This window comes from Ambystoma mexicanum, chromosome 4q (genome assembly GCF_040938575.1).
Source record: "Ambystoma mexicanum isolate Mex_15411 chromosome 4q, UKY_AmexF1_1, whole genome shotgun sequence".
In the NCBI taxonomy this organism is placed as follows: domain Eukaryota; kingdom Metazoa; phylum Chordata; class Amphibia; order Caudata; family Ambystomatidae; genus Ambystoma; species Ambystoma mexicanum.
This window is the reverse complement of record NC_090928.1, coordinates 1,062,732,306-1,062,754,607: the sequence shown is the minus strand read 5'-3', so window position 1 is coordinate 1,062,754,607 and position 22,302 is coordinate 1,062,732,306. Positions and strand designations below refer to the sequence as shown.

At 46.0% G+C, this 22,302-nt stretch overlaps 1 protein-coding gene across 2 annotated transcripts in view; it reads right to left on the bottom strand.

Moving 5' to 3' along the window:
• Positions 1–22,302, bottom strand: part of BROX (BRO1 domain and CAAX motif containing) — a 904,523-nt gene that overhangs the window by 106,002 nt on the left and 776,219 nt on the right. For both annotated transcript variants that reach the window (XM_069608616.1, XM_069608615.1), the window contains one exon: positions 7,045–7,126. In XM_069608616.1, coding sequence (XP_069464717.1) covers positions 7,045–7,126 — 82 coding nt within the window. The remainder of the gene's footprint in view (positions 1–7,044; positions 7,127–22,302) is intronic.

Here is a 22,302-nt window from a genome sequence, read left to right as displayed (position 1 = left end):
ACGTTGAACGGAGCACTCTAGAAGGTGATGATTAAACATGCTACTAAAGAAAGGTGGAGCGAGATTGTAGTAGGACTTGTGCACCAAGCAGAAACCCTTTACTTCATACTCTGTTTGACTGGAAGACAATGTAATACACATAAGACTGGAGAGGGCTCCATGTGATTTTACCGAAAACCTTTTATTTGAGGCATTTTCTTCCCAAACAAATTTACCAAAAAAATACAGATTTTTAAATGATTTGGGGGGCTCACCCCCCCAAACCTCTGGTTTCCACATGTTTTTAACCCCCCCCCCCCCAACTCCCTCCTCACCTGTTTTAACCCCATACTCTCCTCCCCCGATACATGTATTTTTTTTTTTAATTTCTGTATTTTTTTGGTACATTTGTTTCGGTCAAAAATGCCTTGAATAAAATGTTTTCGGTAAAATCACTGGATCCCCTGAAGAGGTGTATGAGATCTGCGTCCCAAGTGCAATAAAATCCTTGACAGCGTGATCTGTGCAATTTGCAATCTATGGAGAGCCAATTTTGGCAGGCCCAAATAAATTGCATTACAAGAGTCCAGTCTGCTAAACACAAATGCATTAAGCCATTGAATTTTGTGAGGGAATGTGAAATAGTCCAGAAATCTCTTTAAAGAACTGAGATGGAAAAAGCAGGTTCTGATGGCCATTGAAATTTGACGATGAGAAGGCTACAACCAGACACCCAAGTCCCTGACTTTTTGAGCAGGAGCTGGGCAAACACCTAGTGCCTTGCACCAGAACTGATCCAGTGAGCAATCAGACACTAAGGGTTCTTACAGGTTATCAATATCACTGTACGAGGGTGGTGGAGGGGAGCAGAAATATATTTTTAATATTAAACTTTATTCGATTCAGGTTAATCCATAAACTGACCTTTTCCAGGCAGTCCTTAAAATAATTAGATTGAACACCCTACCCTACTAGTCTCCCAAATGGAATATCAGTTGGGTATTGTCAACATAAATATTTAACCTAGCTCCAAAAGACCCACCAAAAGAGAGCTGCAGTCCCACAGGTCACAGGTAGAATCCAAAAATTTCAGGCTAGCCATAATGGATATGCATATGAAAACATTACAGTAAGCATGTCTTAATGGAGATTATTTGTATGGTCTTTTGGTGGGTTGATGCGATCAGCCCTAATTCCAAGAAATCAAACAGCATCCTTTTTTTTGTTTTATTTCTGTGAAAGCTTAAGCCCATCATTTTGAGAAACTTGAATATTTCGTTCAGGTTTTCTCATTAGAAGCCCTGCCTGACAGGTCTATAGTTGCCAGCTTCTGATCTGACCTTTATGAAATGAGTCTCACACCTCTCTCCCTCAAGCCATCTAAATCCTGGGTGCACAGGAAAATTGAGGCGGTATGCCTGAAAAAATACTGCATCACCTGAGAGTGGTCCAAACCACAAATTCAGCTTCATGTGATCCAAAAGAGAAGACACATCTTCAATCTAAACAGATTTTGCCTCCCATTGGGACCCCTATTGGAATAAGGTGTTTTGTTAACCAAAATTGACCAGGATAAACACCACACAAATATTCTATGAACTTCTGGAGCACGGCCCTATGGAATTCGTGGCTAACAACAGCAGAAAGTACAGTGTTTTGCACTAGATCATAAAAGCGTTTGCAGATGGCTAGGTAAGCCAAAATCAAGTAGTGAATGTTATCATATGGCTCAAATAGTCCTACAGCTCTTGAGAAATGCCCTCCAGAGAGAATGCCTTCAATCGAGTTTTTTGCATTTTACTTTTTAATTGAGTACCCACAGCCGAAATACAATCCACAGTCAGCGATAAAAAGTATCAGGCACAATACTTTGTTAAAACTGGGTACTGTCATAAATTGCTCAGGTGGCCCATCCATTTAATAGATGGTCAAGCCGGCATGGTAAGCTTTCTCCTATAATTCATGCCATGTATTGGCAAATAGTGGAGATGTTGTACACGTTCCTGCATGTAACATTCATGTGAAGATTTAAAGATGAACAGAGACCATCAATACTGCATGAGTGGTGCATGAAATTCTAGCTGGTGCCCATACCACTGCAGTTTTTTTCTAATTCAGGCGAAGGATCAGATTTCCAAAAACCCACCATTCATAACAATGACAATGTTGATTCTCAATATCATAATCCAGAAGAATATGCATGCATTCACAATTATTAAAACAAGAGAGACAAATGATGGTTAGAGATACCTATAGGAAGGTAAGAATCCATAATTACTAAAATGCAAGCGTGAGCTCTATGGTAAAACAAATATGGATGGAGACATCACACCATCCAGTGGAGCATCATGCCAGAAGACAAACCCAACTTTGTTCTGTTTGACCACACAAAAAAACAAACAAGTCTTTGAGCGCGTTCAAAACAGAAAGGCTACCAGCTTCAAAGCCCACAATCTAAGACCTGGGACCAAGAGCTTATCCTATTGGGTTAGAGCAACCTGCATAAACCCAAGAAGGGCAACAAAACCACCTACAAGGAAGTTGTAAATAGAACATTCACATTTATTGCACACAAAAAGGAACCACGCCAGATGTGAAATGTAGACATCAGTGCATCTAGCTACAACAAGGTGCTCATGCCGGAAGACTGAAAGAAGTAGTCCCGGGTGTTAGGAAAGATTTCTCTTTAGACCACCTTTCCCTACATTTCTGTGGACTCCAAAACATTTTGCTTTTCATCATAGTACAACCTTTATTCTGCGAAGTCCCATTTAGGTACATCATATAATACAATACATGTAACAATATAAACAAGTCTAAAAAATATAAAACACTAAACTATGATACATATTTAAAATCCCAAATCAAGATCATCACAGAACACTTAACCGACTCCTGTCAATGGGAGTCAGAGCAACACTACAAAATACTTTTCCCTCCTCAACCAAGCCCTATGGATATACTTGGTGACAAAGTAAACCACATTTAAATCATTAGACATTTTACAAAATTCCAGAGCTTCCCTAGCGGTATTAATGTTATATAACAAAAACAATGGTTTTAAATACCTGGCTCTTAATTCTTTTAAGGGTTCACAGATTAGTATGACGTGGGCTATTGTTTCTACACCTATGCTGCACACGTCGGACATCCAGAGCTACCCTTCCCATCCCAGCTACTCGTTTTTTTCCCGCACGGGCAAGCAGCCTAGGTGTAGCCTCATGTATAAGGCACGGGCATTTACTGGCTCTACTGTATTCAGGTATAGCTCAATGCCCTGCGAAGCTTTGAGCTCTAAGTAGTTTGGACCGGTTGCCAGGGCTAATGTGATCGTCCATGCCCTTGTTAATTTTTATCTATGAAAGGCCATCTTGACTCTCTCTTTCACGTCATCTCCCAGAATCAACAGATTTTTCCAATATGGAGATAGACCCAAGAGGGCAAGCCATTTTTTACATGGACTTACCATTGACTCCTGTGCCATCCCCCCAATGTAAATACATGCTCTAATGCTTCCCGGTATTTCCTTAGCTCCTTGTTTCCCCAAACCACTTATTTCTTCGCAGATACGAGAGAGACCAAACTCCATACGAACTGTACTAGCTGGGGTGCTTTGGGGAAGCAGCAAAATCGTCTTCAGAAATGTGTTCTCTGTAATTGTTAGGGGGGGGTGGCATCGACATAGCCCCAGACTTCAGCGATATATAATGCTGCTGTCTTAGCCTGTGCTGCGTATAGCTTGAGGGCCGGGCTTATTGCACCCCTACCATGCCATGCATGGTAGGCTTCCAGGGCCCGCTATTTTTTTGCAGTAGAGTGTTGGTTTTGGCAATCTGATCGACACTACAACCCCCACTTGAGAATCGAAATCCCCAGATAATCATACCAACCCACCTCTTCTAGAATTTTACCACCCACCTCCAGTTTCAATGGTTTGGTTACCGATGATTTTGATGTAAAAACCATAGCTTTAGTTTTTGCTGCATTCATCTCCAACCCCAATTTGCCGCATTCATCTGCTAGCGTGGACAGGGCAAGATGCAGTCTCATTTGGGTGGCGGACAATAGGACTGCGTCATCCATGGAAAACAAGACTGGGATGCGGTCCCCCCCAACCTTGGCAGGTCCGTGCTCACCGCCAACAGTCTCTCAATAATAGAGTTGATGTACAAACAGAATAATACTGGAGCAAGGACGCAACCCTGTCGGACCCCTTAGCCCACTCTGAAAAATGTATCACTCACAAACATTCACTAGGGATATTTATGGCATGCAAAACTGCCCACAGACCATCTCTGGGGACGTTGTCAAATGCTGCCCTGAGATCCACAAATACCCCATATAAATTAGTGTTTGCGATTCTCAGTTGTTTTTGGATCACTAAGTAGAACTGGAAGCGCTGATCTATTGTGCTTTTTCCTGAACCCTGAACCCAGCCTGAAGATTACTCAATTGCTTGGTATCATCCACCCATGCCACTAGGTGCCTCAGCAAATGTCTTTCCTGCAGCGTCCAGTAAGGACATGGCCATCACTTTTGGATCCAGTTCCTGGGGGTGCACCAGTGTGGAAGGATCACCTGGATGAGGGGTCTTCGGGGAGTGGGACACCGAATGGTGAGATGCAGTATCCCCTTCCCTGTAACACCTTTTCCCAGGATACTTAGGAACTCAACCTCCCCCAGGGCCCCTCACTTTCCCGACACAAACACTTTCTCACGGACAGCTCACCGTGAGCGAAAATAGACTAACACCAGAGCCGTATACCTGACCTGTCCCAAAACAATGGTCAGGCGTCAGACAATTACCGATCATTACACACACCTGACTTTCATCACACTTCCCCCACACGGATAAAAGGCAGAGCACGAAAGCGCACTATGAGCAAGGCAAAGCACACAAGGAAGCAGCAGTTCCAAGATGGCAGTTTAATATGAGGAGAAAGACAGCAAGACCAGAAAGGGTTGCAAGGAGGGAAGTGCCCTTGACCTTTTCAACCCGTTACTTTCGTGAACCTTGGAAAATAAGAAACCTAAGACCTGGGACTAATGCTGAAGAAACCTGCATTGTGTGTCAGAGGTACCCGGGGCTCTCCCACATCAATAACAAAGGCGGGGAGGAGCGTTTGCTGCTGTGGTACTGTCCTTGGCTCCTACAACAAAGCAGCGCCAGTAAAGACTGCTCAGCCGGTGAGTCAGAGAGACTGATACCAGACCAGCCTGTGTTAGAACCAAGGTTGTAAGCGGAAACATTCTATGAGGAAATCTAAAAGTCTTTGATAGATTAATGCTAACTGAAATTGGTATGAGCCTGGCTGAGGAAGACTAATTGTGTAGGAGGAAGGATCTGAGCCCGGCTGAGGGGGTTCCGGGGTGAACCGTGAGTCACCCGAGAAAGAATATTCTCTGAACATTGTAAAAGGGGGATCTGATCCCGGAAGAGGGGGATCTAGGATGAATTACCTTAATTAAAGTACCTTTGTGTTTCGTTTTGGTACATCAGGCCCTCTGAATCAAGAGACTTTGATAAGTAAAGAGACTTGGGCACAGAACTCGCTGATGCTGGTAATGGGACTGTACCCTCGTGCCGAAGAAGACAGAGTGTGTGCTTTGCTCGATTGAACCGTCTTGTTTCGTGCTGAAAATGTGGGGAAGGGAGGCCAACTGCCTGAACATCCTGACATATCATTTTGTGAACAGTTCTTTCTTTTTCATGAACACTAACCCACACTATTTGTATTTAGCGCTAAGGATTGGCAATCGTTTTTTTTTAGTATAGGCCCTTTTATTTTGACAAGACTCCACCAGGACTGCATTATTATTATTTGATGGCCGTAGCTTGCTCCCATCTGTAGATTTAGGATTAGATAGGCGTTTATAACACCATTGTTGAAGTTCAATAAACACCCTTGAACTGTGGTCACTTGGGTCTGTCTTACTGTTGATACCATGCCTTCCTTACACCTTGCACCAGCATTAGTCGGCGACCAGAGAAGTGCTCGAACCTGTAACTCCTGGGCATTTAGGGCTGAAGCTGACGATGGGAAAAGATACCTCAGACCCTCTTCAGAAGACCTGCCAAGCCCTAAGAAAAATCGGAGTACAGGGGTTGAGTTGTAACAATACTTTCCTGAGCCCCTCTGTCCCCTTTTGAAAGTTTGGTAACTTTTAGAAACTTTTATAACAGTTTGGCTTTGCCATTGCTTGCTCGCGCAAGCTCTCTGAATGTTGGGGACACTTTTGTTAGTTAGACTAACTTGTCCTCTACCACTTGGAACTCTTTATTGGACCCCAGAAGCCTTACACTCATTTTTGTCAGTCTCACAAAACTGTGCGACACTTTGGTGAACCTTGGGCACAAGGGCCCATACATCCTAGGGATGGACATCTGTAGGGTTGTATCTCTGAGGACCTGTAGTGCTGCATACTAATACTTACCTTCCTTGACAGGGTGTTTATATGTATTTTGCCCTACTCCAGTGATTGTATATATGTATCATTTATTTAGCGTTGTGTGATAATATTACATGCTAGTAGTCATTTTTCATAGTGTTCTATGGCCACAAATATTTTTAGAGCTGATTGTCCAAGTGTGCTCCCTGGCTTTTCAATGTGTGTGCTCATTAGGGACCCCTTACAAGCTCACCACCTCTTGAAACTTAGCCTAGACAGCTTGTCCGCTAATCTTGAACTGGTGTGGCTACAGCTCCCAAAGTTGTTCCTCTCACTAAACTAGGTTGGCCTTCTATACATTTGTCCATCAGGCCAGAGTATAGAAAATCAGTCCTAACACCAGGTAAGGGGCAGGTCTGTTTAACGTGGTTAAAGGGATGGTCTAACAGATATATTTTCTTCCCAAGAGGAAACTGAGCTAGCCTGTTTCATGCACGTAGACCCTTCCTCAAATTACTCTGTTAAAGAATGCTGAGGTGGCAACAGCATTAAACATTACGTGAAATAAACCTTTGCACATTATCCTTATGACTTACATTTTCGTCACTTAAAATACATCCCAATACATTCATGTATTTTACAATTATGGATGCCAACTCTTTTTTCAATACATACGCTTTTCTGCTTCTTGCAGTGAACGTATCGCCTCTCCACATTTATCACTTGTGAGCAAAGTCTGCCCGTTGTAGCAATATGCCTACGGTGGAAAAATACTACAATCAAATCAAAATCACTTAAAAGTTACATTATTCCTTCACCTGATTTTACTCAATGTTTTACAATACAATGCAGGGACCAACAATTCGACAAAGGACTATGTATATGAAAAAAAAGATCAATACAAGTTGGCACAAATAGGTGAATAATAAGAAATAAAGGAAACTTAAAAAATGGAAAATAGCTTTCTTCGCCATCGTAGTTACTACACAGTGTCACTGCTTAAATTATGGAGCACTTCACACTATCAAAATAAAAATATACACATTCATTCATATACAGGGTCAACACTCCATAGACCATAAACAAAGCACCTAATGTCATTGTTTGTGGTAATGATTTGTTCAAGTGAATTTTATAATGGACAAATGCTGTGAAAAGGGAACAAACGTGTCAGCTGTTAGGGTGTTCTCCCCAGGTTCTGCAAATACATATGATTGCACCATTGTAATGAATGTTAAACTAAAATAAGAAGAATTACACTTTTTCACCAGTGATTGCAGACTCCTGTAGTTTGTTATATCTATTAGGTGCAAGCTGCAAACAAAGTATGACACAAAATTTGAAATTATCTTGCAAAGCTCCCTTTAGGTTTCAAGCCCAATGGTATCTCCCTCCCGTTTTGGGAAACTGTACAACAACATTATTTTGAGTTTCAGGCTATGTAACACTGATATATTATGTTATGTTGACTTATAACGTACACCGCTGCCAAGTGCTCGCTCGTGGATCTGAAAGGGAAGATGGGTATTTATTTCTTTGATTAATGCTTTTCGCTAGCATTTCTAGCCTTTTGCATGATACAAAGGAAATTACATAATGACAATAAATTAATAGTTACTGTAGTGACTAACGTACTCTTAGTCCATAGTCCCCTTTCCTCCATACTGTATGGGGGTGTTTTCTCGCTAGGGACTGGAGACAGAACCTTTTTCACCAGAAAAAACCTTCTTCCCCTTTAAATTTAAAGGCGTGCAGGGGCGCAGCCTTGTGAGTATGCGCTCACCTGACCCCGCCCAGCTGTGCCACTCCTCAGACCCCAATGACGCGTCGACAATATTTAACATTGCCTAATGACTTCAATATTATTAGGGGGGAGGATGGTGGGACGTATGGAGGAAAGGGGACTATGGACTAAGAGTATGTTAGTCACTACTGTGAGTAACTATTCATTACTCTTACGTCCCGTCCCCTTTCCTCCATACTATATTGCCGATTACAACTGAATGTAGCCCTAGGGTGGAGAGGAGACCCTCCTTAAGAAAACAAGTTCCTTAGAACCGCCTGTCCGAAGGCCGCGTCTGACCTAGGGGCAGCGTCCAAACAGTAATGCTTACAGAAAGCCGAAGAGGGGGCCCAGGTGGCCGCCCTGCTGATGACCTGGCACGGGACATGCTGTTGGAATGCAATGGGCGGGGCCTTGGCTCTGACAGCGTGGGCATGCATGTTTGCTGGCAATGGCTTGTGTTGCCTCTCACAGGCCATCTTGATGGCCGAAACCATCCATCTTGCTATGGAGGCATTGGAAGCCTGATAACCGGGCCTTGACCCACCGAAAGTGACAAACAAAACGTCCAACTTGCGGAAATCCTTGGTCCTGTCAAGATAGTATTTCAGAGCGCGTCTGACATCCAGACAGTGCAAGACCCTCTGAGGCTCATCCTTGGAGTTGGCGAAGAAAGTGGGTACGACTATCTCCTCGTTAAGATGGAAGGAGGAGGCTACCTTGGGCAGGAACGCAGGGTGCGTCCGTAGGACCACCTTGTCCTTGTGAATGGTCCTGTAGGGTTCTGATGCCACCAGAGTCTGTATCTCGCTGACACTGCGAGCTGAGGCCCACCAGCAGAGCTGTCTTAATGGTGACCAGCCTGATGTCCGTGGATGCCATTGGCCCGAATTGTTTGTGCGCCAAGGCGCCCAACACTTCATTGAGGTCCCACATTGGGTGTCGTTTCTATATAGCTGGGTAGAGTCTGTGGAGGCCCGCCAGATGTCGCTTGACCACCAGGTTGGAGGAGGAGAATATGCCCTCCTCCGAATTCCTGTAAGCCCCTATGGCTGCCAAATAGGTGCGGCATGTGTTCACCTGTACGCCAGAGTGGACAAGGTGTGCTGAGAAGGAGAGCACATCGTCCAAAGTGCACTTAAGGGGGTCAATCTCCTTAGAGTCGGCCCAATGGCAGAATCTAGAGCATTTGCTCTTGTATTGGCTCCTAGTAGCCTTGCTTCTGGCGCCCTGAATGATTTCTAAGTTAGCCTGAGAAAGGCTCAAGTATTTCAGCGTGACCTGCTCAGGAACCATGCTGCGAAGGATAGCTTGTGCGGGGCGTACTACTCTGCCCCCATGCTCTGCCAGAAGATGAGCTGGGCCCAACGGTAGGTGAATGGGTGGCCTGTCCAAAAGGCTGAGGAGCTCGGAGAACCACTGTCTCGCTGGCCACCATGGAGCTATCAGAATGATGTTGAGGTGGCAAGACTCCTTTATCTTGCAGATCACCCTGTGAACAAGGGGTGTGGGCGGGAAGGCATACGCCGTCATGCTGTTGAATTGTATCTGGAATGCATCGCCCAGGGAGCCAGGGCCCTGACCCTGCCACAAGTTTAACTGCTGGCACTTCCTATTGTCCCGGGAGGCAAACCGATCCACTTGGGGGTGCCCCCATCTGAGGAAGACCTCCTTCAGCACCAGGTTGTTCAGTTGCCACTCGTAATATTCCGCTCCCAGTCTGCTGAGCCTGTCCGAATCCACGTTGGACTCCCATGAGGTAGATGTTTTTCTCCAGCAGGGGCGCCGAGTACACGGGTGCTCGGGGGCCCGGGCACCCGCCGACGGAATGAAGTCGGAGCTGAGCCCCCTCACCCACCCTGTCGAAGAGAAGAGACGTAGTATGGATGTAGAGGTACACCCAACCCAAAACAATTTTTAGAAATTAAGGCACAAATGCAAAGCAAGAGGTTGCATCTGTGCCTCCATTTCAAAAAATCGTTTTGGTTTGGATTGGATGTATTTGTACATCTGTGCACCCCTCTTAACAAGAGGGGTGCACGGATGTAGAGGTACACTCAACCCAAAACGATTTTTAGAAATGGAGGCACAGATGCAAAGCAAGAGGCTCTTGCTTTGCATCTGTCCATCAATTTAAAAAAATTGTGGTGAAATAAAAATGTCTTAACCAAGTGTGCCTTCAGCTACTTGGTATATACGCAATTAGTATGTCCTTTCATCTGCTTCCTGCACTGAATTCCTGTTAAAAGCAAACATTTGTACTGCCTCCTAGAAACAGATAGCATGCATATATTTTGGTGAATAGAGTTTCAATTTAGGATGTAAAAGAGCTAATGAGGGAACATGTAATGAAAGAAATGATGAGGAAAAATGAGGGGAATATGGGAATGCAAAAGGAAGTGAGTATTGGGTTGCACATGTGGGCATAGTAAATAACAAATGGCAGAAATGTATGTCACAACTGCGGAGCATGTTCGACTGAAAATATTGGGCATAGAGGTCAAATCCTGGGCATATGGTATGCAAGTGAGGGATATGGTGTGAAATAGAGGGTTATTGGAATGTACACGATAGAGGAGGGGCCAGTAATGGTGAAAACTAGTATTATATTTGCAAAGCTCCTTTCAGTTAGGGTTTTGGGAATGGTCATCTTACTAGCTGTGATAAATGTATTATTGAACAAGGTGTATTCTGTTTTATCAAGCGTGGAATAGGATGTCCGATTATTGTTACACTTTTATGATCCCGAATATATAGAGTGCAATTGTAGCTGGGTTTATGCATAAGAAGTAAGCATGTGTGGGTTGACTGCTGGAGAAGCAAACCTTGACAAAGCCAACAGTTTTTTTCTTTTTTGTAGGCACTGGAGAGTCATTTGCCAGGCCCTCTGTACTTGCTCTATTTGCCAGCTGTCTCTGAATTATGACCAAGTAGCAGAGTTCCATCATTGGCTGTGTTGTCATGAAATGCTCATGTACTCTAATATTGCAGGCATTTCTATTCTATTCCATTACATCTCACTGATAGTCCAGCTACCATTATCATCATTCTATGATACAAAGAAGCCGTCCCATGCACCCACTCCTTGTGTTGCGGAGGGAACCCTCCCTAGACTGCTCCAGGACCTCCATCATGAAGTACCCTCACACATGCACCAGGGTCCTGACAGGGCACTCCAGTACAGGCCATATCAGATTTTGGAGACATCTTAAGAAATGGGTGCTTCCCGAGTGAACAACCCTCTTAATAGCTTTATGAGAGTCTACAGATGCCCACACTGCCCTTCGAAGTAGTCCTTTAAGAGTATGGTATAGTGTTTTAAATATACATCAGTGTGACTGTAGTGGACAGCCCTAGGTGACCTATTTGTCATATCCGAGAACTCTATAAACATAACAGCCATCAACCAAGAAACACCCTTTAACCAGAAGTTTATTTGGGCCTCAAAATTTGAAATTCCCACTAGCTATTATCTAGTTGTAATTTTCTAGTGCTGATTAACCACTCCAGTGCCAAGGGCGAGATAGCTCGTCCTTTTTGGCACTCTGTTTTGAGCGGGGATCGCTCAAAACTGTAATTCAATCCCGGGCTATGTGAGGGGGAGGTCGGGGCTGGATTACCTTCAGTTTCTCGTCGGCGTGCGTAAAGCACGTCGGCGTGAAAGTAATTTTCACCGCAGCAGCCATTTCGGGCTGCTGCAGTGAAAACAGAAGGTGAGTGTTCACCTTGCACCACCGTTTTCATCGGGACACGTGTGGGGACGGGGGAAGGTAGGCCATGTGTTGTTGGCGGTGTGTTTCGGTGGGTGGCCAGAGCGAAATGTCTGAGAAGTGTCTTCATTTCCAGCCAATTTCAGAGACATTTCCCTGTGTCCACTCACCGAAACAGGTTGCCAACAACAGATATCATACCTGCTCGCGTTCCCACAGGTGTCCTGACGAAAAAGGTACCACACATGTGTGGGTGCAGCTACCGGGGGCACAAAAGGAAAAGGGTAACCCGCTGGTAACCCCTAGCCTTTCGCCACAGCACAATTTGTTCATGTGGGAAACCTACAGATTTGGGCCTAGGGTGTCGAACCCAGCAAGGAAAACAGTGAACCCCATGCATTTCCCAAAAGAGGACACCCGTGGGAATGCGCAGAGGTCTGACTTCGATGGAATGTGCACATTAAAAAGCCTGGCGATGTAAAAGCAGGCAATGAAATGACATGGAACCCTCTCATCCTAGTTGTGTTGCTCTGCCTTTTGAGGACTACTGCAACCTGGATGATTATAGAGGGGTGGAGTAGGGGCAGTGATGGCTTACTGCTTTGCAACTGGAAGGCTTAAACCACCTTCTTACTTGACTTTAGTATATGCAGTACATGCTAGCCAATATTTCCACTGTTCTGCAACCCCTAGCCCCCCTTGCACCAAGTTGGCAACTACGTCCAAATGCGGTCATAATTGCTGGTGATGTCACTTCCTATATTTGGGTACCCCCAGGAAATTCATAAGTCGGCTCCCCTGTTCTCTAGTGCCCATTCCCACATGCTGATCGCTAGGCTGCACAGTGGAGAGGACCTGCAAATCCCCTGCTTCTTGACGTAGTACATGCTGGTGGGGTTGTCCGTCTGGATAAGTACTATCTTGCCTCCAATGAGAGGAAGAAAGGCCTTGAGAGCCAGCCAGATGCCCTTCAGCGCCAGCCAATTGATGTGGGACTTCTGCTCCTGCCGAGTCCAGACTCCATGAACGCTGTGGCTGCCGAGAGTGCGCCCCAGCCCTCCAGGGACAAGTCCGTAGTAACGGTGACCTGACGGGCCGGCTGCTGGAAGGGCTTGCCCGTCCTCAGGTCGAAGTCTGCAGACCACAATGTGAGGTCCGAACGGAGAAAAGGAGGAAAGCGGACCAGCTCCGCTTGGGAGCCCTTCTCCCAATTCCATGAGGCTGCGAAGTGTAGCTGTAATCTCCTCATCCTGAGTCTTGTGTGGGGTACGGCCAGTAGAACCGTCGCAATTATACCCAACAAGTGTTGGTACCACCAGGCCGAGGTCACTGTCCTGGAGAGGAAGTGAGTAGTGGCTCTCTTGATGGCTGTGATTTTGTCCTCCGAGGGGAAGACTCTCTCAGAGCTTGTATCACAGATGAGGCCTAGGAAGGTCAGGCTCTGCGTAGGCTGCAGAGACTTCTTGAGGTTGATAGTGAACCCCAGGTTGTGGAGTGGGTTCACCAGTGCAGAGGAAGTATGGTGAACTGCCTCCAGGGATGTTGCTCTGATGAGCCAGTCGTCCAGGTACGGGTAGACGTGGTGACCCTGGTCCCCGAAGAGGGCTGCCACTGCATTCATTAACCTGGTAAATACCCTAGGGGCCGAATTGAGGTCAAAAGGTGGCACCTTGTATTGGAAATGGAAGCCCATGATCCTGAACCGCAGAAAAGAACGATGTGGCTGCCAATCGGGACGTGTAGATATTCGTCCTTCAGATGCAGGGAGCACATCCAGTCTCCGCTGAACAGTGTCTATGCAATGAGTGCTGGCGTAACCATCTTGAATTTTTGCAGAGGAAGGGAGAGGTTGAGGGAGGAAAGGTCCAGCACAACTCTCATTCCAGCCTGGTGGTTCATCTGAATGGTGAAAATTCTGGAATAGAAGCCCAATTCTCGCTGGGTGGCTGGGACTTCTTCCACTGCTTGGCTCTGGACGAGCGACCGGAAGGTCCAATATGCGTTCCTGGACATCGGGATTAAACTTAGTAGCCCGGAGCCAGGCCGTCCTACTCATGTCCCTGGCAATGCATATGGCCCGGCAAGAGGTATCAATGTGGGCCACAGTGGACTCCATGATGTCCTGCGCTACCAGTCTGTCTTCTCCAAGACCGGAATAGAAGCGCGCTTGGCTCTGCGCCGGAAGTTCTGGGAGGAAGTCTGCTATCTCCCGCCAAAGTCTTTGGTTAACGGCTGCCAGCATGGCATCGGCGTTAGCTTGATGCAGGTGCAAGGAGGCGTTGGAGTACAGCTTTTTCCTGTACTCATCCAAGATCTTCTCCTCTTTGCCTAGCAGCGTCGAGAACGAGGTGGCTGAGAACGACTGAGGCTTAGAGTAGAGTGACGCCACAATGATCACTGAGGAGTGCAGTTGAGGATGTGCTGAAAGCAAGAGTGCATCCCCCTCCACCTGCCTATACTTGGCGTTGAGGCACCGATTGAAAGCTTGGGCCGAGTGCGGCTTGAGCCACCCCTTCATGGCCAGGACAACAACATCTTTCTGCATCGGGATCCCCGTTCTGGTAGGGGGTCTTAGGGTGAGGACTTCTGCCTAGACCCCCTCCTTAGGCTGCTCGACCGCAGGCTGAGGAAGGCCCAAATATTCTGCCAAACCTGCAAGGCGTTCGTGGAAGGGCCTGGCGGAGGACGGCGTGTAAGGGTCCTCCTCCTCATCTGTGTCCACCCGAGTGGCCGGTTGGTCCGGAGCGGGAGGTGGAGTACTGGGCGCGGAGGGCTGTGGTGTGGAGACCGGAGCCCGTGGCTGCTGTGGAGGCTGGTGCGGGACCGCCTGAATTGTGGGAGGTAGGGGAGCCAGATTCGAAGAGAGCTGCACTGGAGTCTGAGGCGCCAGAGTCATAGGAGTAATGACTATGGGCGCCGGTGGAGTGACCGGGGGGAACATGTCCCTGATAGCATTGCGGAGGATGGCTTCGCATCAGCGATAGGAACCTTTCAAAGAACCTGTCTTCGGAGGCTGAAGAGGTGGCAGGCAATATAGACGGAGTGGACGAAGGCTGCTGGGGCCAGGGAGGCACTCTATCTGGGGTGCAGTGAATACCAGCCCTGCCCTGCTGATGGATAAGCTGTAGGTTCCATACCTGGTTGACACCAGTCCCATCTTGTAACTCTTTCCTCCACCCGCTGCGTTCGTAGGAGTGGCATTGGATGAGCAGCCATTTTGTTTGGCACAGCGGCCATTTTGTCGAGCTGCACGCCACGTGCCGAAGTCGTGGTGCCTGGCTCACTGGGCCCAGCCTCGTCCAAGACGCTTGGTGTTGGAACATGAGACCTACCCTGCACCTCAGGCCGAACCCTGGAAGGGGGAGTGCCCTCGGCAGAAGTGCCGGTAGTGCTGCGTGCAGGCACCCCCTTGGACATAATGCCGGTTCTAGGGCGTTGCCCCTCGGGTGTGACCCCGGTAAAAGAACCTTATGGTCCCTCAGCATTGATGCCTGAAGGATCTGGAGACCCCTCGGCCGTAAGGCCGGTAGCTGGACTAGCCTCGGTACATGTGCTGGTGTGAGAACCCGAGAGGTTCCTCCCGCTTGGGCGCTTCCTTGGGAAGGAATCGCTGTTACGGGGTGCGATGGAAAATAGAGGCCTTGCCTTTGGCCTCGAACCAAGTCCTTTAAGTCCTCCGGAGTCGACTTCTGGAAGAGCTCTCTCCACCGAGCTAGCCTGTTCTTCAGTGCACGTGGTGTCAGTGCGTTGCACGCGGAACAGCCTTCCCAGCCGTGGTCGGGCCAAGGCAACGGAGACAAAGAGCGTTGGGATCGGACATAGGGAAGAGCCCCTGGCAGGCTGGACACGTGCTGAAGCATGCTGAAGCCGACAGGAGGAGCGTGGCGTCGGAGGATCAAGTACCTATTGAAAAGAACGAAAGATAGAAGAATATCCGGGGAAGAGCGCGTGGTATTACATGGCCGAAGCCAAACCCAGGAGCGCTATTGAATCGGCCAGTTGCAGTCGATGTGGAAAAGGGGACTGGGACTGGGGCTGGTGGGTCGGAGTGAGGCTAGCGCATGATCCCAGGTCTGCGCCCCCACGTGCACCTCTAAATTTTGAGAAGAACGTTTTTTCTGGTGAAAAACGTTCCGTCTCCCATCCCTAGTGAGGGACGCCCCCATACAGTATGGAGGAAAGGGGACGGGACGCAAGAGTACAACAATTACTACAATTTCTATTACTCATTATAAAAATCAATCACATACCCGTAAAACCACAATAAAACATGCAAATAAAATCCATCACAAGGTACAATTCAATGAATGCTATCTAATTTAAATGTTATCTCTAGGTAATTAAAGGTAACAAAATAAAAACAACATACTAGCTATACAATATAATGTGTGGGTGACCTGTAACACTTAATTCCGCATTAAACTGGTAAATAAATTGTACACTGTCCCAACTGTGCATCGCAGCTGCATTAATTACCAGGGACTCTGCAGATAATAGCAGACCAGAACTGATCTGATTCAATGTTTTCTAAAGCGCAAATATCCCTGTAAATACAACTCTTGGGCATGCAGGAAACTTGTTAATACATGCCTACTGCTCCCAATACATTTAAGACAAAGTTGACAAAATCTTTGGTCTCGAGGGAGGTGAGTCCACAACCAGTGTAGTCTAAAACTAATAGTATACTTAGGCGCAAGTACAATATAAAAGACCTGCATGTTTTAGTACACATTTTAAATAGCTTCGCGGTCTACAAGGGACAAAACTTTGGGATGAAAACTTTGCATACCCCTTCTTAGTAGCAAGGTTATCAATGGATCTAGCATGGTCCCAAGAATACAATTTAATCTCGAGTGTATGCAAAAAGGAGAACGCGTTTTCCATGTGTGCAAATTCTAGACCAATGTCTCTCAAATGATCTTGTACTATGCTCACAAGGGCGCCATGCGCTTTATTACCTGCTCAGTATTGTTTATGGGTAGCGAAAGATGAAATAACGTCAGTTAACAATTTAGGCTGTTTTGCTTGTTTCATCTTCAGTAGGAATTTACAACAGGTCATTCTCCATCTGATATCCAGCGACGGTGTACCCAGCTCTAATCAAAGAGCCTCTACTGGAACAGTTGCTGGCAATTCGAGCAGTGATCTCAGTATCTTGCCCTCTAATATATCTAACGAGTCAACTTCTTTTTTAGTGAGAATTTCGATTCCATTCATGGCATAATAGACTTCCAATATACCTCTAATAATCCCTCCACAGAGTCTGGTAAAAAAAAAGCTTTTAAAGCTAACCACCTACGCATAGTTTTGGAGGATATGTATATCCTGTATCATGTCGAACTGGGGACATTATAAAATGGTAACCACAAATAGGTATAGCGAAAGCACTAGAGGATATTGGAACGGCCTATCAAGGTCATATTCAGCGCTTTTTGAAGAGTGAGCAAACCTAAATTAAGCCATAAGAAAATGATTTTGTATTGAAGTTTGATTTATCAGAAGTGACCATTTTAAAAATTCTTGATTAAGGATACTGATTAAAGAAAATTAAAAGTAAACAGCTTTAACAAGTGGGGACCAATATCATTTCCTTTTCTCCTGATGAACCATTTTAACTGGCAATGGGGAAACACGTGTTGAGGTTTATAATTGAAGAAAATAACATAATTTGACTTTGGATAAAGTGGTTTAAGCTGTATTTTGACCTGTGTGACAGGAACTATGAACACAATTTGTTTCTGAAAAAGAGAGCTAAAAGCTACAATTGAATTAGCGTGAAGATAACACTATGCCAATAAATTTGACTTGACTCACTGAACAGAAATCTTTTCATTTGATGATTTAAGGAGCTGGCGCATTTGAGTGACTTCTTCTCATATATCAATCATTTAATGCACAAATAGGTATATGTTTGTACAACTTCTAACTTAGTGCCCTCCAGATACCATCCAGTGGCATGCACACAGATACCTTTACCTGTCAACTGTAACACCCCAGATTTACTTTGATTAATCTTTAAATGATCAAATTTAGCATACTGCACCAGGGCATTAAAAAGATCTTTGGAGGCCTAGCAGAGTGTGATCTAATATGACCGTCATCTGCATACAGTATACACAGAGTAGCTTTTCCCACTACCAAAAGGGGCGATTATTACAGGATAGGAGCGACTCTCCCATGTCCGCCACATAGAAGTTAAACAAGAAGGGTTCTAAAACACCCCCCTCTTTGAGTCCTCTATTGGTGGACATGGGAGCAGATGCATCTCCATCCTGCGAGAGAATTATAACTGTAGAGTCCGTGTAAAGGGACTTCATAAAATACATAAGGTGCCGGTTAATACCCCATGGCTCTAGTTTTGTCCACAAAAAAGAGCGTACCACACAGTTGAATGCTGCCACAAAATTGACAAAACACAAATAGAGCACTCTGTTCCCCCAACTACATCTGCTGCTTTCAAGTGTAGGGCCCACATAGCTTATATCATGGAGAGACCTTTTCTAAAGCCCAATTGATGGGGTTTAAGCAACTGATTATCTATGACCCATTTGGACAGTAAATGGAGAAGTACTGTGGCAAAAACCTTGATGCTAGTGTCTATAATGTCAAGTAATCTGTAGTTATTAGTATCCATATGTAAAACTTTTTTATGCACCGGTATCAGAATTTCAGTTCTCCAACTACTAGGACTAATCGCATATATACTGACCTCGATGAATAAAGCATACAAAAATACCACCAAGAATTGAGGATTCCTCTTGAGAACAACATTTGGAAAACCGTCCGGACCAGGGGCCGTAGACTGTTTCAGTTCATAGAGTATCTCCAATATATCTTCTACACATATGTTAATCCATGTGGCGCTGAGGGAGCTAGTATTTATATTACATTTGTCTCTCTCGATGCCAGGGTCTCAATATAGTGTCTTTACATGTTCAGCTCAGTCACACTCCGAAATACTACAAATTTCTTTGTTGCTAGATCAGCTATATGTGTATGATATAGATACCAGCATTTCTGTGCGTCATTCATTCTAATTAGGCTGTATATCATTTTCCAATTAGCATTATTGGTACTCAATTTGTGCATTTGCATCCAGTTCTTCTATTTGGGCTTTAACAATCCGATCAGGGTTATTTTCTCATTGGTCGTAAGTCATTAATCTCTTTTGACTTTAGCCACACCCCTTCGAAGTGCACACATTTGCTTATGTATACCAATGTTAAATAGGGGTAAAAGCCCTTTCTCTTGTATGGCTACTTTTTTAACTCTCTGGGTACGTGGCCAAATAAATTCAAGCAATTCAAACAAATTCCCTTTACAGCTGCATAAGAGCTCAGCCAGAGTACAACACAACTGCAATAAACGGTTTAAGTTACTTACCTGTAACTATTGTTCTCCAGTATGGGTCTGGCATGTATTCACATGCTCATGACTATTCCCTGTCGCCAGGCTGGAAATCCTTGGTAAAAGAAAAATCTGTTTCAATTTCACTATAAAACTGTATTTCTCCCCTAAACCAATCACTGTTCTCTGGGTCATACTGCCCCCATCCAATGACAGTCCTGTCCCTAACCCCCACCTCTGGCAGCCATCTTCAGATTTGGTAAGCACGTAAAGTGGCAGTATGACCAAGGAGAACCGCAGAGGGGCATGAGGGAGGGTTTGCATTGATAACGAATATACAGCAGTACACATTAAGTGGACGAGGCCTTCCCATTATTCACAGGTCCAAAGTTCACAAACAATTGAGAAGTCTTACGAAAACTCTTTGTCTGTGCCACGTAGAACTTCAAGGCATGAGAAAAATCCAGCGAATGCAGGGTCCTCTCCGCCGGCGACAAATGCTTCGGGAAGAAAACAGATAACACCAAAGGTTTGTTGAGGTGGAATTCCGACTGAACCCTTGGCATGAAAGAGGGGTGCATATACGCAGCACCTCCCTCGATTCGTGCAAATTCAGATACAGCTGCTTGCAGGGCAGGCCCTGTATCTCACCCACTCGTGTCTGGCTGAGGTGATGGCCATGAGGAATGCCGTTTTCAACTAGAGAAACTTGAGTGGGGCTTGATGCAGAGGTTTGAAAGGTGCCCCCATAAGTATTGTCAGGACTACGTTGAGTTCCCATGCCGGGGCAGGCGCCTTCACCAGAGGGAAAAACTGAAAAATCCCCTTGAGAAACTCTGTGACGAGTCTGTGGGACCACAACAAGGATCTTCCGGGGATCTGGTGTAGCGGGAGATGGCTGCCAGGTGTACTTTTATGGATGCGTCAGCCAGACCTGCTTTTGCCAAGAAAAGCAAGTATGGAAGAATCTGTGGGGCCGTGACCCTCAGAGGGGTAGTCTTCTGCGACCGGCACCATGTAGAAAAACGCTTCTACTTATGGCCGTAGCACTTTAGTGTTGACAATGCCCTGGCTTTGGCAAGGACCTCCGTGCAGTTCGTTGGCAGCTCATAGCCTCCAAACTCTAAGGCTGCAGGAGCCATGCCTTCAGGTTCAGGAATCCTGCGGTGTGATGAAGGATTGCGCCTCCCTCTCTGGTGAGTAGATCCAGAAGGACCAGAAACTTGACTGGAGGCGACGCTGACAGGTTGAGTAGATCCGGATACCAAATCTGCCATAGCCACGCCGGGGCGATGAGTATCATCTTGCACTGACACCGTCTGAGTGTGTTGATCATACGTAGCAGGAGAGGAAACAGAGGCAAAGCGTACAGAAACAGACCTTCTCACAGGAAGGAGAACACGTCCCCAAAGTTCCTAGGTTGATGGAATCTGCTGGCAAACTTCTTGCGTTTGGAGTTTGCCGCCGAGGCAAAAAGATCGATCAGGGGGTCTGCCCCATTTGACGAACAGGCGGTCAACCTGATCCTGGCGATGTTCGCACTCGTGGTAGGAGCACAGTTCCCTGCTGAGGGTGTCTGAAATGGTGTTCTTGATGCCTGCCAGGTCGAGAGGGACGAGGGACATACCCTGTCCAATGGCCCAATGCCACAAGTCCTGAACTTCCTTGGAGAGTGCTGGGGATCGAGTGCCCCCTTGCTTCCAGATGTAGAACATGGTGATGGTGTTGTCCGTGAAGACCTCACCACCTTGCCGTTCAGAGGCGGTAGGAAAGACTGGAGGGTCCAGAACACTGCCCGTAGCTCCAGGATGTTGATGTTGTAAGGACGGCATGGTATCAAGAATAGACAGAAGTGATCACAGTTCAAGGGTGTTAACTGCATAGGTAGGTTGGAAAAACGCCTAATCTGAACCTAAATCTAAGATGGGGGCAAGCTACGACCATCAATTAATAATAAGGCAGTCCAAGTGGCGTCATGTCAAATAAAAGGGCCTATACAAAGAAAAAACAATTGCCAATCCTTACGCGAAATACAAAAGAGTGTGGGATGGGGTTCACAAGAAAGAAAGAAGTGTTCACAAATGATAAGTCAGGATGTGTTAGCCGGGGGTCTCCCTTCCCCATGTTTTGAGCATGGGACAAGGTGGGTGTCCTGAGAACAGCACACTCTCGAGCTTTCCCAGCATGAGAGAATAGTTCCGGTTCACGTATCAGAAACTTCAGTGATTAAGTCTCTATTCTACAAAAAGGCTCTTGACCCCCAAGGACTTGCTCGATTTAAAAAATAACAAACAAAAGAAGTTCTGTTCCAAATTTACGTTGGGTGATGGTTTCACCCCTGGGTCCCCCTCTTCCGGGCGCAGACCCCTCAAACAGTTTGGATCAATATCAGGGTCTTCGGGGGTTGTCTTCACCTGTGGGTGCCCCTCTTCCGAGCGTAGACCACTCTCGAATATCAGCCTCCCTCCCGTCAGGTTCATCTTTAGCTTTTAACAAATCAATTTCTCTTTTAGTACTCATAAATCTTAATGTCTTTTTAAACAGTTAACCATGGACATCCCTCTACCACATTCACTTTTGTCAACAGACTGTTTCTTGGGACTTTAGACTTTGCCCCTCTGTATTGGCATCCTTCCACCAGGCTCACTATTGACTATTCAAAATTCCATTAACTTTCTTCTGATGCAGGATTTACTTCCCTTGTGTTTTCAATGGTTTGTTGGTCAAAGACTTTCGACTGTAAAGTGATTTTGCTAGACCCCTGTATGACCACTTTGACCTTGCGGGCTCCCCTAGGGCCTTCTGGTATCAGTAATTTCATTCAACACGGGATCAACCAGAATCTCTCGAGTGAGCACCGGATCCCTCTGCAGCGGGACTTCACTTAACAATTTACAGTTCTTTGAACTTTCCTCAATGTGCCACTTTGCGACTTTCATTCAACTCAGATTGCTGAGAGATGACCACCAGTCCAGGTCCACTCTCATGGAATCCGGAATCATTATCCGCTTGGAATCCGGGTCCACAGCCTGATGCCAGGAACTCCGAAGAGCCATATGGGTCTGTCTCACTTTGAGACGAGCAAGAGGAAGA